The 19701-nt window shown below is 35.3% G+C and overlaps 2 protein-coding genes across 4 annotated transcripts; both read left to right on the top strand.

The window, feature by feature from the left end:
* Nucleotides 1-302: 302 nt before the first annotated feature.
* On the top strand, nt 303-4109 carry LOC123210776 (SUN domain-containing protein 5). 2 transcript variants are annotated; one of them, XM_044629253.1, is made up of 5 exons: nt 303-746; nt 1555-2906; nt 3012-3097; nt 3356-3438; nt 3726-3839. In XM_044629253.1, the coding sequence occupies exons 1-4, from the start codon at nt 542-544 to the stop codon at nt 3402-3404; spliced, it is 1692 nt and encodes a 563-aa protein (XP_044485188.1). In that variant the 5' UTR covers nt 303-541; the 3' UTR covers nt 3405-3438; nt 3726-3839. The 2 variants fall into 2 exon arrangements, with proteins under 2 accessions (XP_044485188.1, XP_044485187.1); XM_044629252.1 differs by lacking the exon at nt 3356-3438 and having other exon boundaries at nt 309-746; nt 3726-4109.
* Nucleotides 4110-15824: 11715 nt separating this feature from the next.
* On the top strand, nt 15825-19161 carry LOC123212566 (F-box protein SKIP8-like). 2 transcript variants are annotated; one of them, XM_044631745.1, is made up of 3 exons: nt 15825-16554; nt 16756-16952; nt 18625-19161. In XM_044631745.1, exons 1-3 carry the CDS (start codon nt 16129-16131, stop codon nt 18635-18637), a joined length of 636 nt encoding a protein of 211 aa, XP_044487680.1. In that variant the 5' UTR covers nt 15825-16128; the 3' UTR covers nt 18638-19161. The 2 variants fall into 2 exon arrangements, with proteins under 2 accessions (XP_044487680.1, XP_044487679.1); XM_044631744.1 differs by having other exon boundaries at nt 18561-19161.
* The last annotated feature ends 540 nt before the right edge of the window (nt 19162-19701 follow it).

Raw genomic sequence — 19701 nt, 5'->3', positions numbered from 1 at the left:
TAAATTGAGTCTTGATTCATGAATTTGCAATTTTACTGAGTTGATTAACAGTAAGTTTGAGCTCAGTTGAAAGCTTATTTCAAAAATAAACAAGATGAACAAACTCAGAACGCAACCCTAATTAGATGTAGACTTGTGCCATAGATAATTTATTGCTCTAAAATGCTGCTCCCCCAAATTAGGAGGGGATTTGTTGGATAAATATGAGGAATTTGTTGAATAGAAATATGAAAGTTTTCTGAAATTTTCTGCTAATAACCTAACAGACTTGGTCTTCCAAAAGAAGGGACTAGCAGGGCTGGGCTCTGAGAGATTTATTAATGTTTTTTTTTCTTTTACTGCCATCCCGTAGTAAGCGGTTTCTACATGGCACAAAGGAGTTCCCGCAAGTCAGGGAAGTAAAACACCCAGGAGCCACAAATATTATTGAATAAAACAAGACTCATTAAACAAACCGTTGAGGCCATTCCTTCATTCACTCTCTTTTACATGAAACAGAAAGCTGCTTCGTGCGTACCTGCTTCCTTCTTGTGGACGAAACATGAAGAAACCTCAAAATGGTTCATGTTCAAATGAAGCTATCAAATGTCAAAGCAGCAGAAAATCCAGAAACACCTACAACTCTTCTTGTGATAACAACAAAAATAAAAGAAGCTTCTTTGAGTTCTCACTGTCTCTGTTAGTCTCCTTTTGGTTTCTATTCTTATTGTTCTACTCTAAACTTGGTCTTAGCCATGATAATTCAGGTGCATTTTTTTATTTTCTTTTGGTTCTGATAAATTATTTTTATCTTTTCTTGCCCATTTTGTGTTTTGTTTGGAATTTTCTTGCAACTCACTTTCCTCTTTCTCGGAGATGTTTCTCCAATTTTCTTTTTGATTGATGGAAAACTTAGTGGGAAACCTTTAATTTCGTGCTCTTTGGTTCTTAAAACAATGACTAGATAGAAGTGGCCAAAATATCATTTAATGCATAGTTCAGTTTATTTAATGTATAACACAATTAGTCGGAAGCCACACCAGCAGAAAAAGTGGGAACCAATTTTGATGGTACCCAAAGAAGGATAAAAAGTTTCAGTACTTCGTAATTCATGCTCTGTTGGCTTGGTGTTTGGCTCAATTTGAGCCAAATTCGAGCTGAAGCTTTAGTTTGTTAGCTCAGCTTGAGTTAGATTCGAACCCTCCTCCGGTGATGTTGTTCATCCCACTCCACCAGTGACACTATTTATCATGTCAGTACCATCGACAACCCTCGAACAAAATCTCCAACCAACTCGAATGAGCTCAATCTCTAACAAACTATTATGGATTTGAGCAGAGATCAAGCCAGTCCCTGTTTGGACTTAGCATGACTTGAATCAGCCCTTCATTCATGGTGCTCATCTTTAAGAAGTATCATGTAGTCTCCTTAATTTTTCCTTGAATTCTTTTGTGAGCTAAAATGCATTTTGGGTTGGTTTTTAAGAATCAATTTTGTGGTGTTACTTTGCGAGAGAATTGGCTGAATGGTTTCTTTATTCATTAATACGAGTATTATACTGTATGTATTTTTCAGGGAATTCAACTGCTGCTAAAGAAGTTATACCTTTTCATACAGTTTGCAATGAAAAGTTCTGTGAATCTGCTTTTGTGTATCCACATTTCACTAATGGAAGCCATAACTATTCAAATGCGATGCTGTTAGAACCTAATATGTCAGCAAGCTCTAACAACAGCATTCATAATGAGGGACTTGAAACTTACAAGGTCTCTCTTCCTGAAACAAGTAGACTAGAAGAAGTATTTTGGAAGCTTTTAGGTTATGCGGCTTTAGTTTGTGAAGCACAGAAGTATGAAGAGCAAAATGCAACCAAACCAGCGTTGCCAAATGGAAAAACGCCTCAAGCCACTTATCTCAATTTTGATGAGTTCCGGAGCCTCACAAAACAAGAGAAGGGCTGGGGCATGGAGATTCAGCTTATTAACATCACACATCGGTTTGATCCTGATGGATCAGAATACAATTATGCCTCTGCAAAGAAGGGTGCAAAAGTGGTAGCACATAATAAGGAAGCCAAAGGAGCAACAAACATATTGGGGAATAATCATGATAAGTATCTTATAAACCCTTGTTCAGTGACTGAGAAGTTTGTTGTGATTGAGCTTGCAGAGGAGACTTTGGTTGATGATGTTAAAATTGCAAATTTTGAGCATTATTCTTCTAATTTTAAGGAATTTGAGTTGTCTAGTAGTTTGAGTTACCCAACAGAAGTTTGGTCACCACTGGGAAAGTTTGTTGCTGCAAATGTCAAGCAACTTCAAAGCTTTAAGCTGCCGGAACCCAAATGGGTGAGGTACTTGAAATTAAGTTTACTTAGTCATTATGGATCAGAACATTATTGCACTCTGAGTGTGGTGGAGGTATATGGTGTTGATGCAATTGAGCATATGTTGGAAGATCTCTTTGTGGCCTCCGAAGGAAGTGTACCCAGTAAATCACCAGAGCCTAACTCGACTTCAGTTCCTTCTTTGAAACCAGAAGTGAATTTGACTGACAGTCAAAAAAATGGAAAAATTCAGAATGGTGTGAAGACTGCTAATATACAGGAGGAAAACGTGGAGGTTGCACAAAAGCTTGATAAAAATGTGCCAAACTCTTCAGGCAAGATCAAGATTCCTGATCCTGGGAATGAAGTAAGACAACATCCAAATGGCAGAATACCAGGTGACACTGTTCTGAGGATCTTGATGCAGAAGGTGAAGTCACTTGAGCAGAATTTATTGGTGCTCGAGGAGTATATCAAAGAACTGAACCGACGACAACAGGATGTTTTACCTGAGCTTGACAAAGAATTAGTAAGAATGTCACAGGTTTTGGAGAAAAGCAAAGTGGAACTTCAAGATATCATCAACTGGAAGGAGACTGTGGTACTATGCCACTTTATTTTTTCCACCTCTTTTTGACTCTTCTTTTTATATTCTTTATATAAAGGAACTGCCTAATTTTTTTGTATCTCATTTCTTTCTCTTCAGGAAAAAGAATTCTCAAACCTTGAGGCATGGAAAAATGATTTCTCATCTCAACTGAATGCATTGGTCACGGAAAATCGTATGTTGAGGTTAGAAATTAAGTGTATCTTATCATCACAGTTTTTGTATACCTTTTTCAAAGCAGCTCCTATCTATCTTGTCAAATTTCTTGACCTTTTTGACAATTATGCATATATCATGAAACTATTGTCTCTTGATGCATTATTGTCTCCAATGCTTCATTCAGAACCATTCAATAGGCGAGTCCCATTTTATTTTATCAATGCAAACGGGGCTTCTCTCAATTCCAACCCAAATTAGCCTTACATCTCACTTTCTTGTTCCAGTATCTGTGGCATGACACCTAGATTCATCTACTGTCTCAGCTTTTGCTAGGATTCCTACGTGATTCTATATAATCACAGAGAAGGTATAAGTGATTACTGCTGACCATGTAGTGAATTGAAAACCAGTTTTATACACTAGTGGTGTTCTCCTTTTTCTTTTGAAAGAATCTACTAATAGTTTGTTTTGTTCTCCATCAGAGAGATTTCAGATCTGAACTGGGCATTATGATAGATTTTTCACTAGTCTTATGCATGTTTTAATAACTCTAGAACCAGTTATGTAGATCCTAGAATCCATTTTACACTTTGATATGGCACTATCTAGATAGTAAACTTACCACCTTTTTACTGTCTTTCTATTTTTTGGCAGATTAGATGTTGAAAAAATTGGAAACATTCAAGCGAATCTGGAAAGTAAAGAACTTTGTGTACTATCGGTGAGTCTTTTCTTTGCTGGGATAGCAACTCTGAAGCTGCTTTCAGCTCGTGTATCAACATTTTTCAGATCATCTCAGTCTGATACAGTATGCAGAACCTATAGAGCTTGGGTTCTGATGCTTGTCAGCAGCAGCATGACAATTTTTGTTACCTTACTCTCTAGTTAGTTCTTCTTCTCTTGATGTAATGTAACATTAGAAAATTAGATCGTTCATCAGCTTCTGGCTTTGACCCCTCTATAACCAGGGAACCAGGTGTTACAGAAAATGTTAATTTTTCTTCACCCTCCGAGATAAATGAAATTTTGGCTCTTTTACTTGACTGCTGTAATTCTGTAGACATTGATTGCTTATCCTTGGCTGAATATCTAGAATGTTTTTAATGGTTACGGAGATTACTGCCATGAATTTCACTGTTTTACCAGGGAACTCGAAAAGAATGTCATAATATAGCTGTTTGAATGATTATTCTTCATTTCTTTGAAAGGAGAATCAAAATTAGGAATTTCGACAAGCTTGCACACCAATTTCCATACAAATGAATTGCACCTATTGATAAAAATTTTTTTTTATAACCCGGGAGTCTTAAGGTATTTTTTTTTTAAATTTTAATACTTCACTAATTTTGCTAATTTTTGGGATTGATAAGATTTTTTCATTAGTAATAGATGTATGTAATTTAGAGTTTTGTATAAAATAGATTATGATAGCACTGTTGAGGATTTATTATTGAATTTTGATATTCATTATAATGTAAGATAAATACAAATAAAGAATTGGATACAAAGAGGTTTTTAACATGGTTCAACAACTGGCTGTTAGGGAGCTTACTTCCATGATTAGAACATTAATAACTTTGGAAGAATGTTTCAGTTGAGTATGTGTATACAAAATTATAAAAAAGTGTCTTAAAAAAAACTTGATTTAGGATGAGAGCCCTGGATAGAAATGTTAATATTGTAAGGGTCACTCACCTAACTTAAGATAAAGCTTATTTAATCCTGAGTGTTATGGGTGATAGGTGGATAGAAGATGTATACAGTCGCAGTTACTGTAACTAATTGCTAAACATGGTTGTTCAAGCTGATTCAAATAAAACGGATAGGAGTTTACCATATAACAGCACCATTTAGAAAACCCCAGATGAGCTTGCAGAGAACACTTTCATCTGATCAGCAATGGGAAAGTTTGTCGCTGCAAATGCCTAGCATATTCAAAGCTTGAAGCAGTCTGAACCCAGATAGGCGATCTACATGAATTGTAAATTTACTGTTTTCGACAGTTTGCAGAATGAGATCTTGAGAGAATCTCAATTTACAGGATTGTGTTGATGAGATTTTGACTGAATCTTAAAACAAAATAAATCAAGCATGTATTTTTGTGTTCATGATGTCTTTGAATCATGTTGCTTGCTTCTTCTGAGACAGTGCCCAACTCTTCTCCTTCTGTCTCAGTGTTTCAATCACTTGTTACCAATTTCTTGAAAATTCTCCTTGGTTACCAATTCATTCTGCCAGCATTAATCCCATTTCAACCATTACTAACCTGACTTAAACACCTGTTTATGAAACAACACAAGCATTGTCACGGTTGTAAAAATTTGTACCGGACTAATCAATCGAACCGGTTAGATCAAAATTTGATGATATACGAGTCTATGTTTAACTTGATATTAGTCAATGGATCAATTAACCGCTGAACTATGTAAATAGCTTTGGGTTACAATTTGACCACCAAATAATCTGATTAAATTGTTATGTTGACGCTAATATATTGTTTTGTAAAATTTTACGGTGCAACCCGCGAAAGCAATTGTTGGTATGAACCATACCTGTTGGCCACAATTTTGTTGCCAGAACCCTAATCCTTAAACTAAAGCACAACAATTTCAAGGAATATTCAGCGTACGGTACCAATGTGCCACAATTATGTTTATTATCTAATTTTTATTTGATTTTATATAAAGTTAACTGAAATTAAGAGTGAAATAAAATCCTTATGATAAGACATACACACTACATACTATCAATCTACGACTTCTTTTAACTGAATATTATTTTAATTAAAATATTATCATACGAGTGTCAGTCAGAGTAAAAACATTAAGCATTATTCATCAAGTTACGATCTACTAATAGCTTAATTACATCTCTTTATGTAAGCAAACTATATTGTACCGAAAAATAATGTTATTTTTATTTAGGGTTTTGAATTGAATTGGCTCATTCTCGAAACTTAATTTAGATCAATTTGATTTAGTTTGAATTTATTTAAATTAAATTTGAATTAAACTTAAATAAAAAATATTAATTCATTTTTGAAATTAAATCTAATTTAAATTAAAAAAAAGTTTGATTTAATTTAACTCATGAAGATGTTAAATTATTCAATTTAATTTAAAATTGATTTATAATTTAATTTAATATATATTTAATAATTATTAAAATAATACGCTCTATCTATTGTTAAGTAAAACAATAACACTATATTAATAAATTGTAAACTTAAACTAGAATTTCGAACCATAATCGTGAAGTGCTAAAGATTAAAGTTAACTTGGTCCACCCATGTTATCACATTACATAGTTGTCCTCTAACATTGTTAGTAGGGAAATTTTAAAAATTAGGCAAAATTAAAGGGGTCTAAGCGAAATTACCCAAAAAATTCAGGTTTAAGCAAAAATGCCCAGGTTTTATGAAATGACGAAAATGCCCCCATATATAAACACAGCAAATTTTCACTGTGCAATTCAAAGAAAATTGGAATTTTTAACGCATCCCACGGCAATCCCACGGCAAACGTCATTTTCGCCGATTTGCTTGCTTTCCGGCAACCGAAAATGGAAAATAATGTTATCACATCTCCCGTAATCTTGTTTAAATCAAGTTATTGCTCATATAATTGAGATTTGATTGAGATTTTTCGGTTTGAAAATTTAGGGTTTACTGTTTGAACAATGCTTAAAATGTTTTGATTCTTGGTTGTTTTTGTTGAATTAATTGAGGGGTTTTGTGTTATACAACGTGTAGATTCGATTTATGTGAAAATCGGTGGCTAAAACGACCAAAATTTGGCCGGAAATGACTGCCGAAGAGATCGGCAGTCCGACTGTGAACAGTGTTTCCCACGTCAAAATCAAAATCCCACGTTCAGCCTAATTTAGGGGGGGAACATAGCTTTTTAAAACAATTGGGGTGACGTGGGAAATACTTATCCCACGTGGAGTTTTTTTGAAATTTCTCCAGTCAACGAGAGTTTTGCAAAATTACGAAAATGTCCATATATATAACCCAAAAAAAAAAATGCTATTTCCCACGTTAATATTAGTGAATTTACTATGCATTTCTCTCAAATTTCCAAACATTTTCACGTCACCACGTTCATCCCACGGGCGATCTGATTTCCGTCGATTTTCTTGATTTCCGGCACCCACAAATGGCAAAGAAGGTTAGTATATCTCCCTTAATCTTGTTTGGATCAAATTATTGCTCATATTATTGAGATTTGATTGAGATTTTTCGGTTTGAAATTTTAGGGTTTACGGTTTGAAAAATGCTTGAAATGTTTTGATTCTTGGTTGTATTTGTTGAATTGATTGAGGGGTTTTGTGTTAGACAACGTGTAGATTTGATTTATGTGAAAATCGGAGGCCGAAACGACCAAAATTTGGCCGAAAATGACTGCCGAAAAGATCGGCAGTCCGACGTGGGAACAGTGTTTCCCACGTCAAAATCGTGCATCCCACGTTCAGAATCGTTTGGCTGTTTTTGGGGGGGAAAAGTAGCTTTTTTAAAATATTGGGAAGCTGGGGAAATTCTTTAGAACAGAGTGGACCTTTTAGAATTTCAGTTTTCATGAGGGGGTAAATTGAGATTTTTCTTATCTAGGGTTTTTGATTGTGTACTTTTCGAATTTTATATCCGTTTTTTCTGTTCTAGGGTTTTTCAACTTTTAGAATTCGAATTTCAATTCCGTTTTTTCGGATTTCATCGTTTTACGAGATATGGACTCGTATTTTTCAGATTTCCGAAGGATTTTTCGATTGTTTCCATTCTAGAGTTTTTCAACTTTTAGAATTCGAACTTTAATTCCGTTTTTTCAGATTTTATCGTTTTACGAGATATGGACTCGTATTTTTCAGATTTCTGAAGGATTTTTCGATTGTTTCCATTCTAGGGTTTTTCAACTTTTAGAATTCGAATTTCAATTCCGTTTTTTCAGATTTTATCGTTTTACGAGATATGGACTCGTATTTTTTATATTTCCGAAGGATTTTTCGATTGTTCCCATTCTAGGGTTTTTCAACTTTTAGAATTCGAATTTCAATTCCGTTTTTTCAGATTTTATCGTTTTACGAGATATGGACGCGTATTTTCAGATTTTCGAAGGATTTTTCGATTGTTTCCATTCTAGGGTTTTTCAACTTTTAGAATTCGAATTTCAATTCCGTTTTTTCGGATTTCATCGTTTTACGAGATATGGACTCGTATTTTTCAGATTTCCGAAGGATTTTTCGATTGTTCCCATTCTAGAGTTTTTCAACTTTTAGAATTCGAACTTTAATTCCGTTTTTTCTAATTTTATTGTTTTACGAGGTATGGACTCGTATTTTTCAGATTTCCGAAGGATTTTTCGATTGTTTCCATTCTAGGGTTTTTCAACTTTTAGAATTCGAATTTCAATTCCGTTTTTTTGGATTTTATTGTTTTACGAGATATGGACTCGTATTTTTCAGATTTTCGAAGGATTTTTCGATTATTCCCATTCTAGGGTTTTTCAACTTTTAGAATTCGAATTTCAATTTCGGTTCTTCGGATTTCACCGTTTTACGAGATATGGACTCTTATCTTTCAGATTTCTGAAGGATTTTTCGATTGTTCCCATTCTAGGTTATTTCAACTTTTAAAATTCAAATTTCATTTCTATTTTTTCGAATTTAACCGTTTTACGAGATATGGACTCGTATTTTCCAGATTTCTTAAGAATTTTTCGATTGTTTCCATTCTAGAGTTTTTCAACTTCAAAAATTCGAATTTCAATTTCGTTTTTTCGAATTTAACCGTTTTACGAGATATGGACTCGTATTTTCCAGATTTCTTAAGAATTTTTCGATTGTTTCCATTCTAGAGTTTTTCAATTTCAAAAATTCGAATTTCAATTTCGTTTTTTCGAATTTAACTGTTTTACGAGATATGGACTCGTATTTTCCAGATTTCTTAAGAATTTTTCGATTGTTTCCATTCTAGAGTTTTTCAACTTCAAAAATTCGAATTTCAATTTCGTTTTTTCGAATTTAACCGTTTTACGAGGTATAGACTCGTATTTTTCAAATTTTCGAAGGAATTTTCAATTGTTTCCATTCTAAGGTTTTTCAACTTTTAAAATTCGAATTTTAATTCCGTTTCTTCGAATTTAACCGTTTTACGAGATATGGACTCGTATTTTTTAGATATTCGAAGGATTTTCTGATTGTTTCCGTTCTAGGGTTTTCCAACTTTTAGAATTCGAATTTCAATTCTGTTTTTTCAAATTTTACCGTTTTACGAGATATGGACTCGTATTTTTCAGATTTCTAAAGGATTTTTCGATTTTTGTCATTCTAGGGTATTTCAACTTTTAAAATTCGAATTTCAATTTCATTTTTTCAGATTTCACCGTTTTACGAGATATGGACTCTTATCTTTCAGATATCCGAAGGATTTTTCGATTGTTGCCATTCTAGGTTATTTCAACTTTTAAAATTGGAATTTCAGTTTCATTTTTTTCGAATTTAACCGTTTTACGAGATATGGACTCGTATTTGCCAGATTTCTGAAGGATTTTTCGATTGCTCCAATTCTAGAGTTTTCCAACTTTTAGAATTCGAATTTCAGTTTCATTTTTTCAGATTTCACTATTTTTAGATATATCGACTCGTATTTTTCTGATTTTCGAAAGATTTTTTGATTGTTCCCATTTTAGGGTTTTTCAATTTTCAGAATTCAAATTTCAATTTCGTTATCAGACAGTTAAATCTTGTTTTTTAAGTTTTGTCATTTCCTTTTTGATTATTTGGTATTTTTCATCTTTTTATGTTTTTTTCACTTATACATTTGTTTACATATTTGTTTTTACTCATCTCTAACGAATTTTTTACATTGTCTCAGGATATTTCTCGCAAAAGAAGACGGGTTGACAGCGAGCTGCGAATCCCCGACGAGACCAGACACTTCCGGGCAGAGGCGATATGTCGTGCACAGCGTGTCGCATTATCTCAGATTACTGCTACATTGACCCCAGATCAGCTACGACTATTTGAGAGGACATGTTTCGGATATCTCCTTCGTTTACCCGAAACCAAATTCTTCAGGATGTTGGTTCATGCGTTTCTACTCCGACAGTTACATCGACCCTCTGCCAGAGACGAGTTTTGGTTCAGGGTTAGTGGGGTTGATGTCAGATTTAGTCCGTTCGAGTTTGCACTAGTCACAGGTCTATCATTTAGTCGACGGACTGATGTCTCTTCATATATGCCTCGTTCTTCCGGACATCGGATCAGAGATACTTACTTTCAAGGTTTTTCGACGGTGCAGTATCACGACTTAGAGCGTATTTTCTTGTCGAGATCATGGGGGGCTGACGATATTGACGCTGTCAAGATGGCCTTGTTGTATATTCTTCACATTGTTTTGTTGGGGAATGATCGACGAAAGAAGGTGTCCACGGATTACTTCCAGTTAGTTGATCATTTGGACGGGTTTAATTCCTACCCGTGGGGCGTTGTTGTGTGGCAGATGACATACGATTCTATGTCATAGGCGAGTGAGAGAGTCTGTTCTGGACGGATGCCGAAAATCCGTAAATACAACCTTTACGGATTTCCGTTCGCATTTCAGGTAAGTTTTATATTATCATTTATATATATTAATTGACAAAAATATAAATTGATTTATTTACATCGTAAATGATTATATTACAGTTTTGGATATACGAGACTCTAGAGACGTTACACGATTGGATTGACCTTGTCGATCTCTATTCGTCCCCCCGGATGTTGAGGTGGCGTACGCGAGACGTCTCTAGTTGGACTCATATAGGGCGTATTTTCAGTGGTGATCCGGTATGTACTAGTTAATTAATAAGTCGATTAATTCATTATATGTTACAATTATTTTGACTTATATATCTTCATCATTAGGAGGATGTTACATTCCCTCTTGAGCCATCATCGATCGAGGAGGGTTTACCGTGGTACGCTGAGATTCGTGAGTACACCGGTTTACCCGATGCTGATTCTTCCTCATCTTCTTCGGTTCCGATCGCTACTACAGACGGGGCTTCTCCATCCTCAGGCCCTTCAGATGTACCCGTGGAGACTTCTGAGCCACATGAGGAGCCCATTCAGCATCCTGTTATGGATCAGTCGATATGTTCCCCTGTTGTTCAGAGTCCACAGACAGACCATCCTGCAGTGGAGGACCACCCTGGACTACAGGACGATTCCACCCATCATGCCACCGAGCAATGTCCCCCATTCCTATCACCCAGTTTTGCTACATTAGATGCTACATTAGCACACTGGAGTGCTACGATTTTACGTGAGATATCGAGTTTTCGTGACGATATCTCTTCCCAGATGGCCCGATTACGTGACGATGTCTCTTCCCAAATGACTCGATTAGAGGATCGTATGACTCGTTTGGAGGACATCATCACGCGTACATATCCAGCCTCCGTCGCTCAGGTTGTAAAATCACTTTTAATTTATTACTTACATAAAATGTCTACAGTGTTATTATTCTGACAACTATTATTACATTCGCACAGGAGAGGGACGAGGATATCCCACCGACATCCCCTGTTGATACCGCAATACCATCCCGTCACCCACACGAGGTCCGTATGATATTTCAAATTTATATTTATTATTAAATGTCATTATTATATTATAGTATTGTTATATATGAAATATCACTAATTAAGTTATTATTACTAATATCTTAGGGTAGTGACCCGGAGGACGCACCGGTTAGTCCTTCTGTTGCATCGATCGAGGGTTCTTTCTAAACACCTTCCCCGAAAGTTCAGGTTAACTTTATTTTTAAATTGTCATTGATTGATCTGTCTTTTCAATTATATTATTTATTTAATGATGTTTTGACTATTTTTCAGGACGAGCGATTATGGTTACTTGCTGATATCCCGAGCTCGACCAAAAAAATTGTGGATATTGGTTCACAGGAGGAGGACTTCCAGGAGGACGATTTTGAGGTCATCCCTATTGAGGTATATCAATTATACTTAGTATATAAATAGTTGTATATACTGGTCATTGAGATGTTCAAAATTTGTATTTTCTAGTCTGTCGAGGGAGCACGCGTGGTGGACTTGACCGTGTTTCAAGATTCTCCAGCTAAACCTCCTCCCGCATACGTGGAGAAGGTAAGATAAATCGATTAATGCTAATTATTGCGTAAGATGAATGATGAATTAATTATTTTTTTGGGATCATACAGATGATTCGTACAGCACGTGGCCGGATCATCCGGAAGGGTCCGCTGGTTCGCACCCCGTATATGAATCCACTCAAAGGGAGGGCGAAACGGCGACCTACGACCATTCCATCCTCTGCCTCTGAGCGTGAGGAATCTTTCCTCACGTGGTACACCAGCGCCGCGGCTTCCAACTCACATGATGTCTACTTCATCGGGTCGAAGTCAAAGGACAGCTTCTGGAGGCTTGTTGTAGAGTTGCGCGAATGGTTGACCGACGATGTGAGTTGTCTATACTATATAATTTGATAAAAAGCTAGATATATTTATTAATAACTAACACGTGAACTTGTTTATACTATTTTAGCATGTGGATTCCTTTTTGGCTTTATTACGTCGGCAGCAGGATGATCACCAGTCGACTATCTCACAGCGTTGGACGACTGCCCACACATTCTTCGGAGGCCATATTGAGATGGCCTGGAAGAGTTGGCAGACCACACCGATTGGAGAGTTTGAGTTTTCGGGGCTCTTCACGAGGATGGTTGATGCATCGTACACCCCGGGGTTATTGTACAAACCATGGGGGATGGTCGATCAGGTAGAGTTTATATATATTTCTATTATATTCAATTGGTTAACGACAACGATAAGTAACTAAAATGTCTCATTGTTTATAAGTTTTCATCCCTATAAACTTCGAGAACGCACATTGGGTCGCCGGAGTTATAGATTTCCGTGAGTGGTCGATTACGGTGTACGATTCAGATGTTTCATATTCGGGGAATATAGGGACTCTGGAGCAGCGCATGCGACCGTACATGACCTTTATTCCCGCGTTATTAGAGGCGACGACTTTTTGGACAGCTTCTAGGAGGACTCCACGACGTGATCCCCTCACTTTACATCGAGCGTCGGATGTCCCTCAGCAGGGGTTGGGCTCCGGTGACTGTGGCGTCTTTATGTTGCGATTTTTTGAGTGTTTGGCGTTGGCACGGAGCTACGTTTTTCCCCGAGAGTCGTCTACCTCTATGCGTCGACGATTAGCGACACAGTTGTATTTTCATTGTATTGAGTAGCTCACGGATGTATATTTATAGTTATTCCTATGTTTAGATGTATATATTTAGTGTATGTTCATATGTATATGATATACTTTATTTGTGGTTATATATGGATGTGTATCGTATTTGAGTTCATTTTTTAAATAATCTTGTCATGAATTCTAAAAGTTGAAAAACCCTAAAATGGAAACAATCGAAAAATTCTTTAAAAATCTGAAAAATACGAGTCGATATCTCGTAAAACGATGAAATCCAAAAAAACAGAACTGAAATTCAAATTCTAAAAGTTGAAAAACCCTAGAATGGCAACAAACGAAAAATCCTTCGGAAATCTGAAAAATACGAGTCGATATCTCGTCAAACGGTGAAATTCAAAAAAACGGAACTGAAATTCGAATTCTAAAAGTTAAAAAACCTTAGAATGAAAATAATCGAAAAATTCTTTAGAAATCTGAAAAATACAAGTTGATATCTCGTAAAACGGTGAAATCTGAAAAAACGAAACTGAAATTCAACTTCTATAAGTTGAAAAACCCTAGAATGGCAACAAACAGAAAATCCTTCAGAAATCTGAAAAATACGAATCGATATCTCGTCAAACGGTGAAATTCAAAAAAACTGAACTAAAATTCGAATTCTAAAAGTTGAAAAACCCTAGAATGACAACAATCGAAAAATCCTTCAGAAATATGAAAAATACGAGTCGATATCTCGTAAAACGGTGAAATCCGAAAAAACGAAACTGAAATTCGAATTCTAAAAGTTGAAAAACCCTAAAATGGCAACAAACGAAAAATCCTTCAGAAATCTGAAAAATACGAGTCGATATCTCGTAAAACGGTGAAATCCGAAAAAACGAAATTGAAATTTGAATTCTAAAAGTTGAAAAACCCTAAAATGGCAACAAACGAAAAATCCTTCGAAAATCTGAAAAATACGAGTCCATATCTCGTAAAACGATGAAATCCGAAAAAACGGAACTGAAATTCGAATTTTAAAAGTTAAAAAACCTTAGAATGAAAACAATCGAAAAATTCTTCAGAAATCTGAAAAATACCAGTTGATATCTCGTAAAACGGTGAAATCTGAAAAAACGAAACTGAAATTCAACTTCTATAAGTTGAAAAACCCTAGAATGACAACAAACAGAAAATCCTTCAGAAATCTGAAAAATATGAGTCGATATCTCGTCAAACGGTGAAATTCGAAAAAACTGAACTAAAATTCGAATTCTAAAAGTTGGAAAACCCTAAAATGGCAACAATCAAAAAATCCTTCAGAAATCTGAAAAATACGAGTCGATATCTCGTAAAACGGTAAAATTCGAAAAAACGGAACTAAAATTCAAATTCTAAAAGTTGAAAAACCCTAGAATGGTAACAAACGGAAAATCTTTCAGAAATCTGAAAAATACGAGTCGATATCTCGTCAAACGGTGAAATTCGAAAAAATTGAACTAAAATTCGAATTCTAAAAGTTGGAAAACCCTAAAATGGCAACAATCAAAAAATCCTTCAGAAATCTGAAAAATACGAGTCGATATCTCGTAAAACGGTAAAATTCGAAAAAACGGAACTAAAATTCAAATTCTAAAAGTTGAAAAACCCTAGAATGGTAACAAACGGAAAATCTTTCAGAAATCTGAAAAATACGAGTCGATATCTCGTCAAACGGTGAAATTCAAAAAAACTGAACTAAAATTCGAATTCTAAAAGTTGAAAAACCCTAGAATGACAACAATCGAAAAATCCTTCAGAAATCTGAAAAATACGAGTCGATATCTCGTAAAACGGTGAAATCCGAAAAAACGAAACTGAAATTCGAATTCTAAAAGTTGAAAAACCCTAAAATGGCAACAAACGAAAAATCCTTCGGAAATCTGAAAAATACGAGTCCATATCTCGTAAAACGATGAAATCCGAAAAAACGGAACTGAAATTCGAATTCTAAAAGTTGAAAAACCCTAGAATGGCAACAAATGGAAAATTCTTCATAAATCTGAAAAATACGAGTCGATATATCGTAAAACGGTGAAATTCGAAAAAACGGAACTAAAATTCGAATTCTAAAAGTTGAAAAATGAAAATGCCTTTACAATGTAAAATATCCAAAAACCCCTCATATTTATCTAAAATTATTTTAATCCCCATAATGAGTGAGGGGAGTTATATAAATGAAGGGAAGGGTAATTTTGACATTTTAGAAAAAGTTTGAAATAAATAAATAAATATCAAAATACCTTTATAATGTAAAATATCCAAAAACCTCTCATATTTATCTAAAATTACATTAAAACCCCATAATAAGTGGGAGAGTTAATAAATATGAGGGGAAGGGTAGTTTTGGTATTAAAAAAAGTCATAGGCATTTTTTTTTTTGAAACAGTGATTTTGGGCCTTTTGGCTTGAAAATAGTAATTTTGGGTATTTTTGTTTAATGAGAGGGCATTTTGGCCATTTTTTAAAATTTCCCTTGTTAGTATTTCAACCTTAACCCTTACCCCAGTCCCACCCACACTCACACGCTCGACTTTCATCTCTGTCAGTTACGGCTCACGAGCTGCAAAGCTCCCTCTCTCTCCTTTTTCCTTCTTCTAATCACTCTCAAAAACAAAACAAAACAAAATAATTATCACAAGAATTTTAGGGTTTTTTCAGAAACAAACAATTGAAACAAGATAAACAAAAAGGGGAACCGCAACGACTTCATTCTCTGTATTTTTTTTTTTTTTGTCCTTATCATATTTTAACAACGCAAAATCCTAGGGTTTCATGTTCTTCGTAGCTCTTATGTCTTATGAATGGAGATTACCACCCCTACTTTTTTCTCGCCTCAATCTCTCGTAGCCGGGGTTTTTACGCTTTTTTGTCTACTTCTCGCTCTCGCCGCCGTCCGATCGACGAAATCTCCGAAAAGAACGGACAGCACTGGTGCTGCCGCGTCGGAGAAGAAGAAGGCGTGTAATTGCTCGTGTGCCTGCAACGGTGTTGTGGCAAATAATCAAGAATCCGCGGAGTCGGAGATGTTGGAGGTAGAGAGAAGTATGACGGTGGAGGCGCCGGAGCGTGGAAGCGGCGCGTCGATGATGGAGCAGTTGGTCCCTGAGATTACGACGCACGCGCTCAGTTATTTGGATTATCCGAGTTTGTGTCGGCTTTCGATGACTAATTCTTTGATGAGAAAAGCTGCTAATGATGATAATGCTTGGAAAGCTCTTTATCATAAGGTAATGTAAATGTAATCATTCAGAAGTTCTGTAAATTAAATTGAATCGCCGCATTATACTTTTATATTTTTTGTTTTTTATTGTTAACTAAGTTAACCCAAATAATCTTGAGCAAAGCCCACTTCAATAGGTTCTCAGAGAACAGAAGGAATTTTCAAAAGATGTCCTTAATGTTTTCTTTTTCTGTGTTTTTTTCCTTAGGATTTTACATGGGAGCAAGATAGTGTGATGCCGGTCCGTGGTTGGAAAGCCTATTATGCAGCTACCAGAGCTATTGTGAATGTGAATGCAGAGTTTTTTAACATCATCAGAGAGAGGTCCCTTCCCGCGATGAGTCATTTCTGGCTTAATGCAGATTATGTAAAGTGTATTCATGCATCAGGAGAACTTTTTTCAGGGTATGATGCCTCCTATCTCACTTTGAAAGTTAGGGTTTTAACTGCACAATCTTTTAAGTTGTGTACCTTTTTCTTTCTTTTATTGACACCAAAAAAAAAAAAAAAAAAACAATTGGTTTTGTGTAATATGAGTTTCAATTTTCATACTTGTAAGCCCAATATATATTTCCGATATGGTACTAGAGCACGAGCAAAATGACGGGTTTAACAACTTAAATGTTCTTAGATACAATTGACAATGCAACCAGTAAACAAAAACCGGTTGTGTCAAAAGGTAGGTTTAATAGTCTAGGTGATTGTATTTAAGCAGGGGTGTTGGAGCCTCAAATAAAAAAATAAAAAAAAAGTCTCACATCTAATAAACTTGAATAATATAAGTGGTATATAAGTGCACAGATTGGACCTTAACACAAGTCAATTGGTTTTGTATAATATGAGTTTCAATCTTCATTCTTATAAGCTCAATATATATTTTCGACAGTAATTCAGCTTAGTTCATATATTCTTTATGGCCTATATGTGTGATGTTTTGTTGTATTGGGTTGTAGACATGTAAGATGAACATATTTGTGATAGGTAATAGATATGTGGATATAAATAGTCATCATCATACTTATAAAATCTAGATAAACATGAGTCTATGCATGTGCTATTTATATGAAATTTGTCCCTTGTTCCCCTGTGTAACCAGGGATCTGCATGAGTTTTGAGTGTTGACCATAGGGGGAAATGGTGACACTGTCGTAAAGTAGAAAGCCTTTTTAAATTCACATGTATATTGTGGTTGTCTTGTGTGTTTGTTAGGCTGTGTTATCTATTGTGTGTGAAGTAGCATTTATCATGAGTGTTGGGTGCTGATATAAAATATTTATATCATGGTATCGCATACTCAGAGTCTGCCTTTTGGGAAAAAAAATTAACTTCACAATTCTAGGAAAGCACTTGCATATGCAGGAAGAGATGTTGAAAAGAGAAATTGATAATGAAGTGAAAGGATGAACACTTTATCTTTCCCAAAGTTGATAAGAGTTGTAAATTATGAAGTAGGAAAATAGAACTATAAAAATTCCTAGTTTTAAATTTATTTGCCCATGATTGTGCTGCCTATTATGTGTGATTAATACAAGTTGAGTGTGAAACACAACAATATGCGATTGGAAGTGTAGATTGTACAGGCTGTCTTATAGTCTTGTAGGTTTGGGAAAGAAGAGGTGGTACAAAAGGGAATTATCTTTTATGTTATCTCTTTCGGAAATTAGAACATGATGAGATGAATATACCATGAAAACACATTCAAACTTCTAATGCATGATGATGTGGCTCGAACTCGTTATTACTTGTGCTTTGATTTGTTAGAATTGCTCCAGATTCTTGGTTAGGTAGTCTGAAGGATTTTTTTCCCCCTTCGAAAGATAATATTGTTCGTGAAGGAGTTTATTTTTGCTGGAAATTTGTTAAAATGTTACTTGTTAGTGCAATTGCAGTCTCAAGGTTCTTAAAAATTAGCATCTGCCTACCTCTAAATTGAGTTTACTATCTGCATGTTTCATTAAATTAAGCAGGAGGGAGTCAACTGTTTTTTTATTTTCTATTTTTCTTTATTTTCAGATATAACTCTGTGATTCAGAGTTGGCAGCTTGCATTTAATTGGGAACAAGGGGTTGATTTTCAGGTTCAGGATGTAAAGGCTCGGGTGCAGACAGACATAGCTTGGGTTACCATGAAAACCTATATAGACATCGATGCGGGGCCATTTAACATGACAAATGTGTTTGAATTTCATAATGGACGGTGGTACATGGTGCACCATCACAGTTCAGTGATGCTTATTGATGGAGAGGTGAATCAACAAGTTGTGCATGCGTAAAGAGAAAAAAGAAGATGATACCATTGATAACTTGGATATACTGGATACAGAAATAGTGATATTATTAGGATGAGCAAGTCGCTTGAATTTGTCTATGATTTCATTGGAAGGTCCTTTAAGCTTTTCCAACCTCCATTTTTGGTTGTTTTGTGGTAGAAGAGGTCCTTTTTGTCGCATTTCTCTGTCTATTCTTTGCTTTATAATTTCCATTATTTTCTTTTTGTAATTTTTCACTTCATTTTTTACACGGGTAAATACATGACCAATGATTCCAAAGCCACAATTCAAGTGAATGGATTTACAAAAATTGAAATGGTAAGTGAAACCGTTTATATGCAGAAAGGTGAAATTCCAGAATATGGATGGGGCGATACGCTGATATTATGTCTCAGTTGTTATGTGTACTTATTCAGATTGTTAAAATTTTACTTTAATATGTAAGTGGGATTTTACTTGGTTGGGAATTGAGGATTGTTGCCTCATTGGAATGTTAATTCTTGCAGATAGGGGTGGATTCGAATTGTATTGGGCTAGGTTGGAATCTATATTCGGGTTGAGTGAGTTGAACTAAATTGAAGTTTATCAGTTTTGACTCATTAACAAACTCAAGTTTGAATTGAGTATATTGAATTTTTGTTCGGGATTTGAATCCACTCTGCTTGCAAAGGGTGCAAGGGTGTTGGGTTTCTTTTCATAGTTCTGCTGCAATTTCTTTGAGGCAAGAGACGGACCTTGTCCCTCTGCGACAATTGCTTTTCAAAATTTTGACTGTTAACAGTAAAAAGTTTGGAGGGTTATAATTGAACCCTATCTTACAAACATCCGGTGACTACCAGTCTGATGTCATTTTTTAGTGTGTTACAAAGGACATTTCGCTAAAAT

The sequence above is a fragment of the Mangifera indica genome, chromosome 3 (genome assembly GCF_011075055.1).
Source record: "Mangifera indica cultivar Alphonso chromosome 3, CATAS_Mindica_2.1, whole genome shotgun sequence".
Taxonomy (NCBI): Eukaryota; Viridiplantae; Streptophyta; class Magnoliopsida; order Sapindales; family Anacardiaceae; genus Mangifera; species Mangifera indica.
The sequence above is the reverse complement of the archived record's forward strand: the minus strand, read 5'-3'. Positions and strand labels throughout refer to the sequence as shown.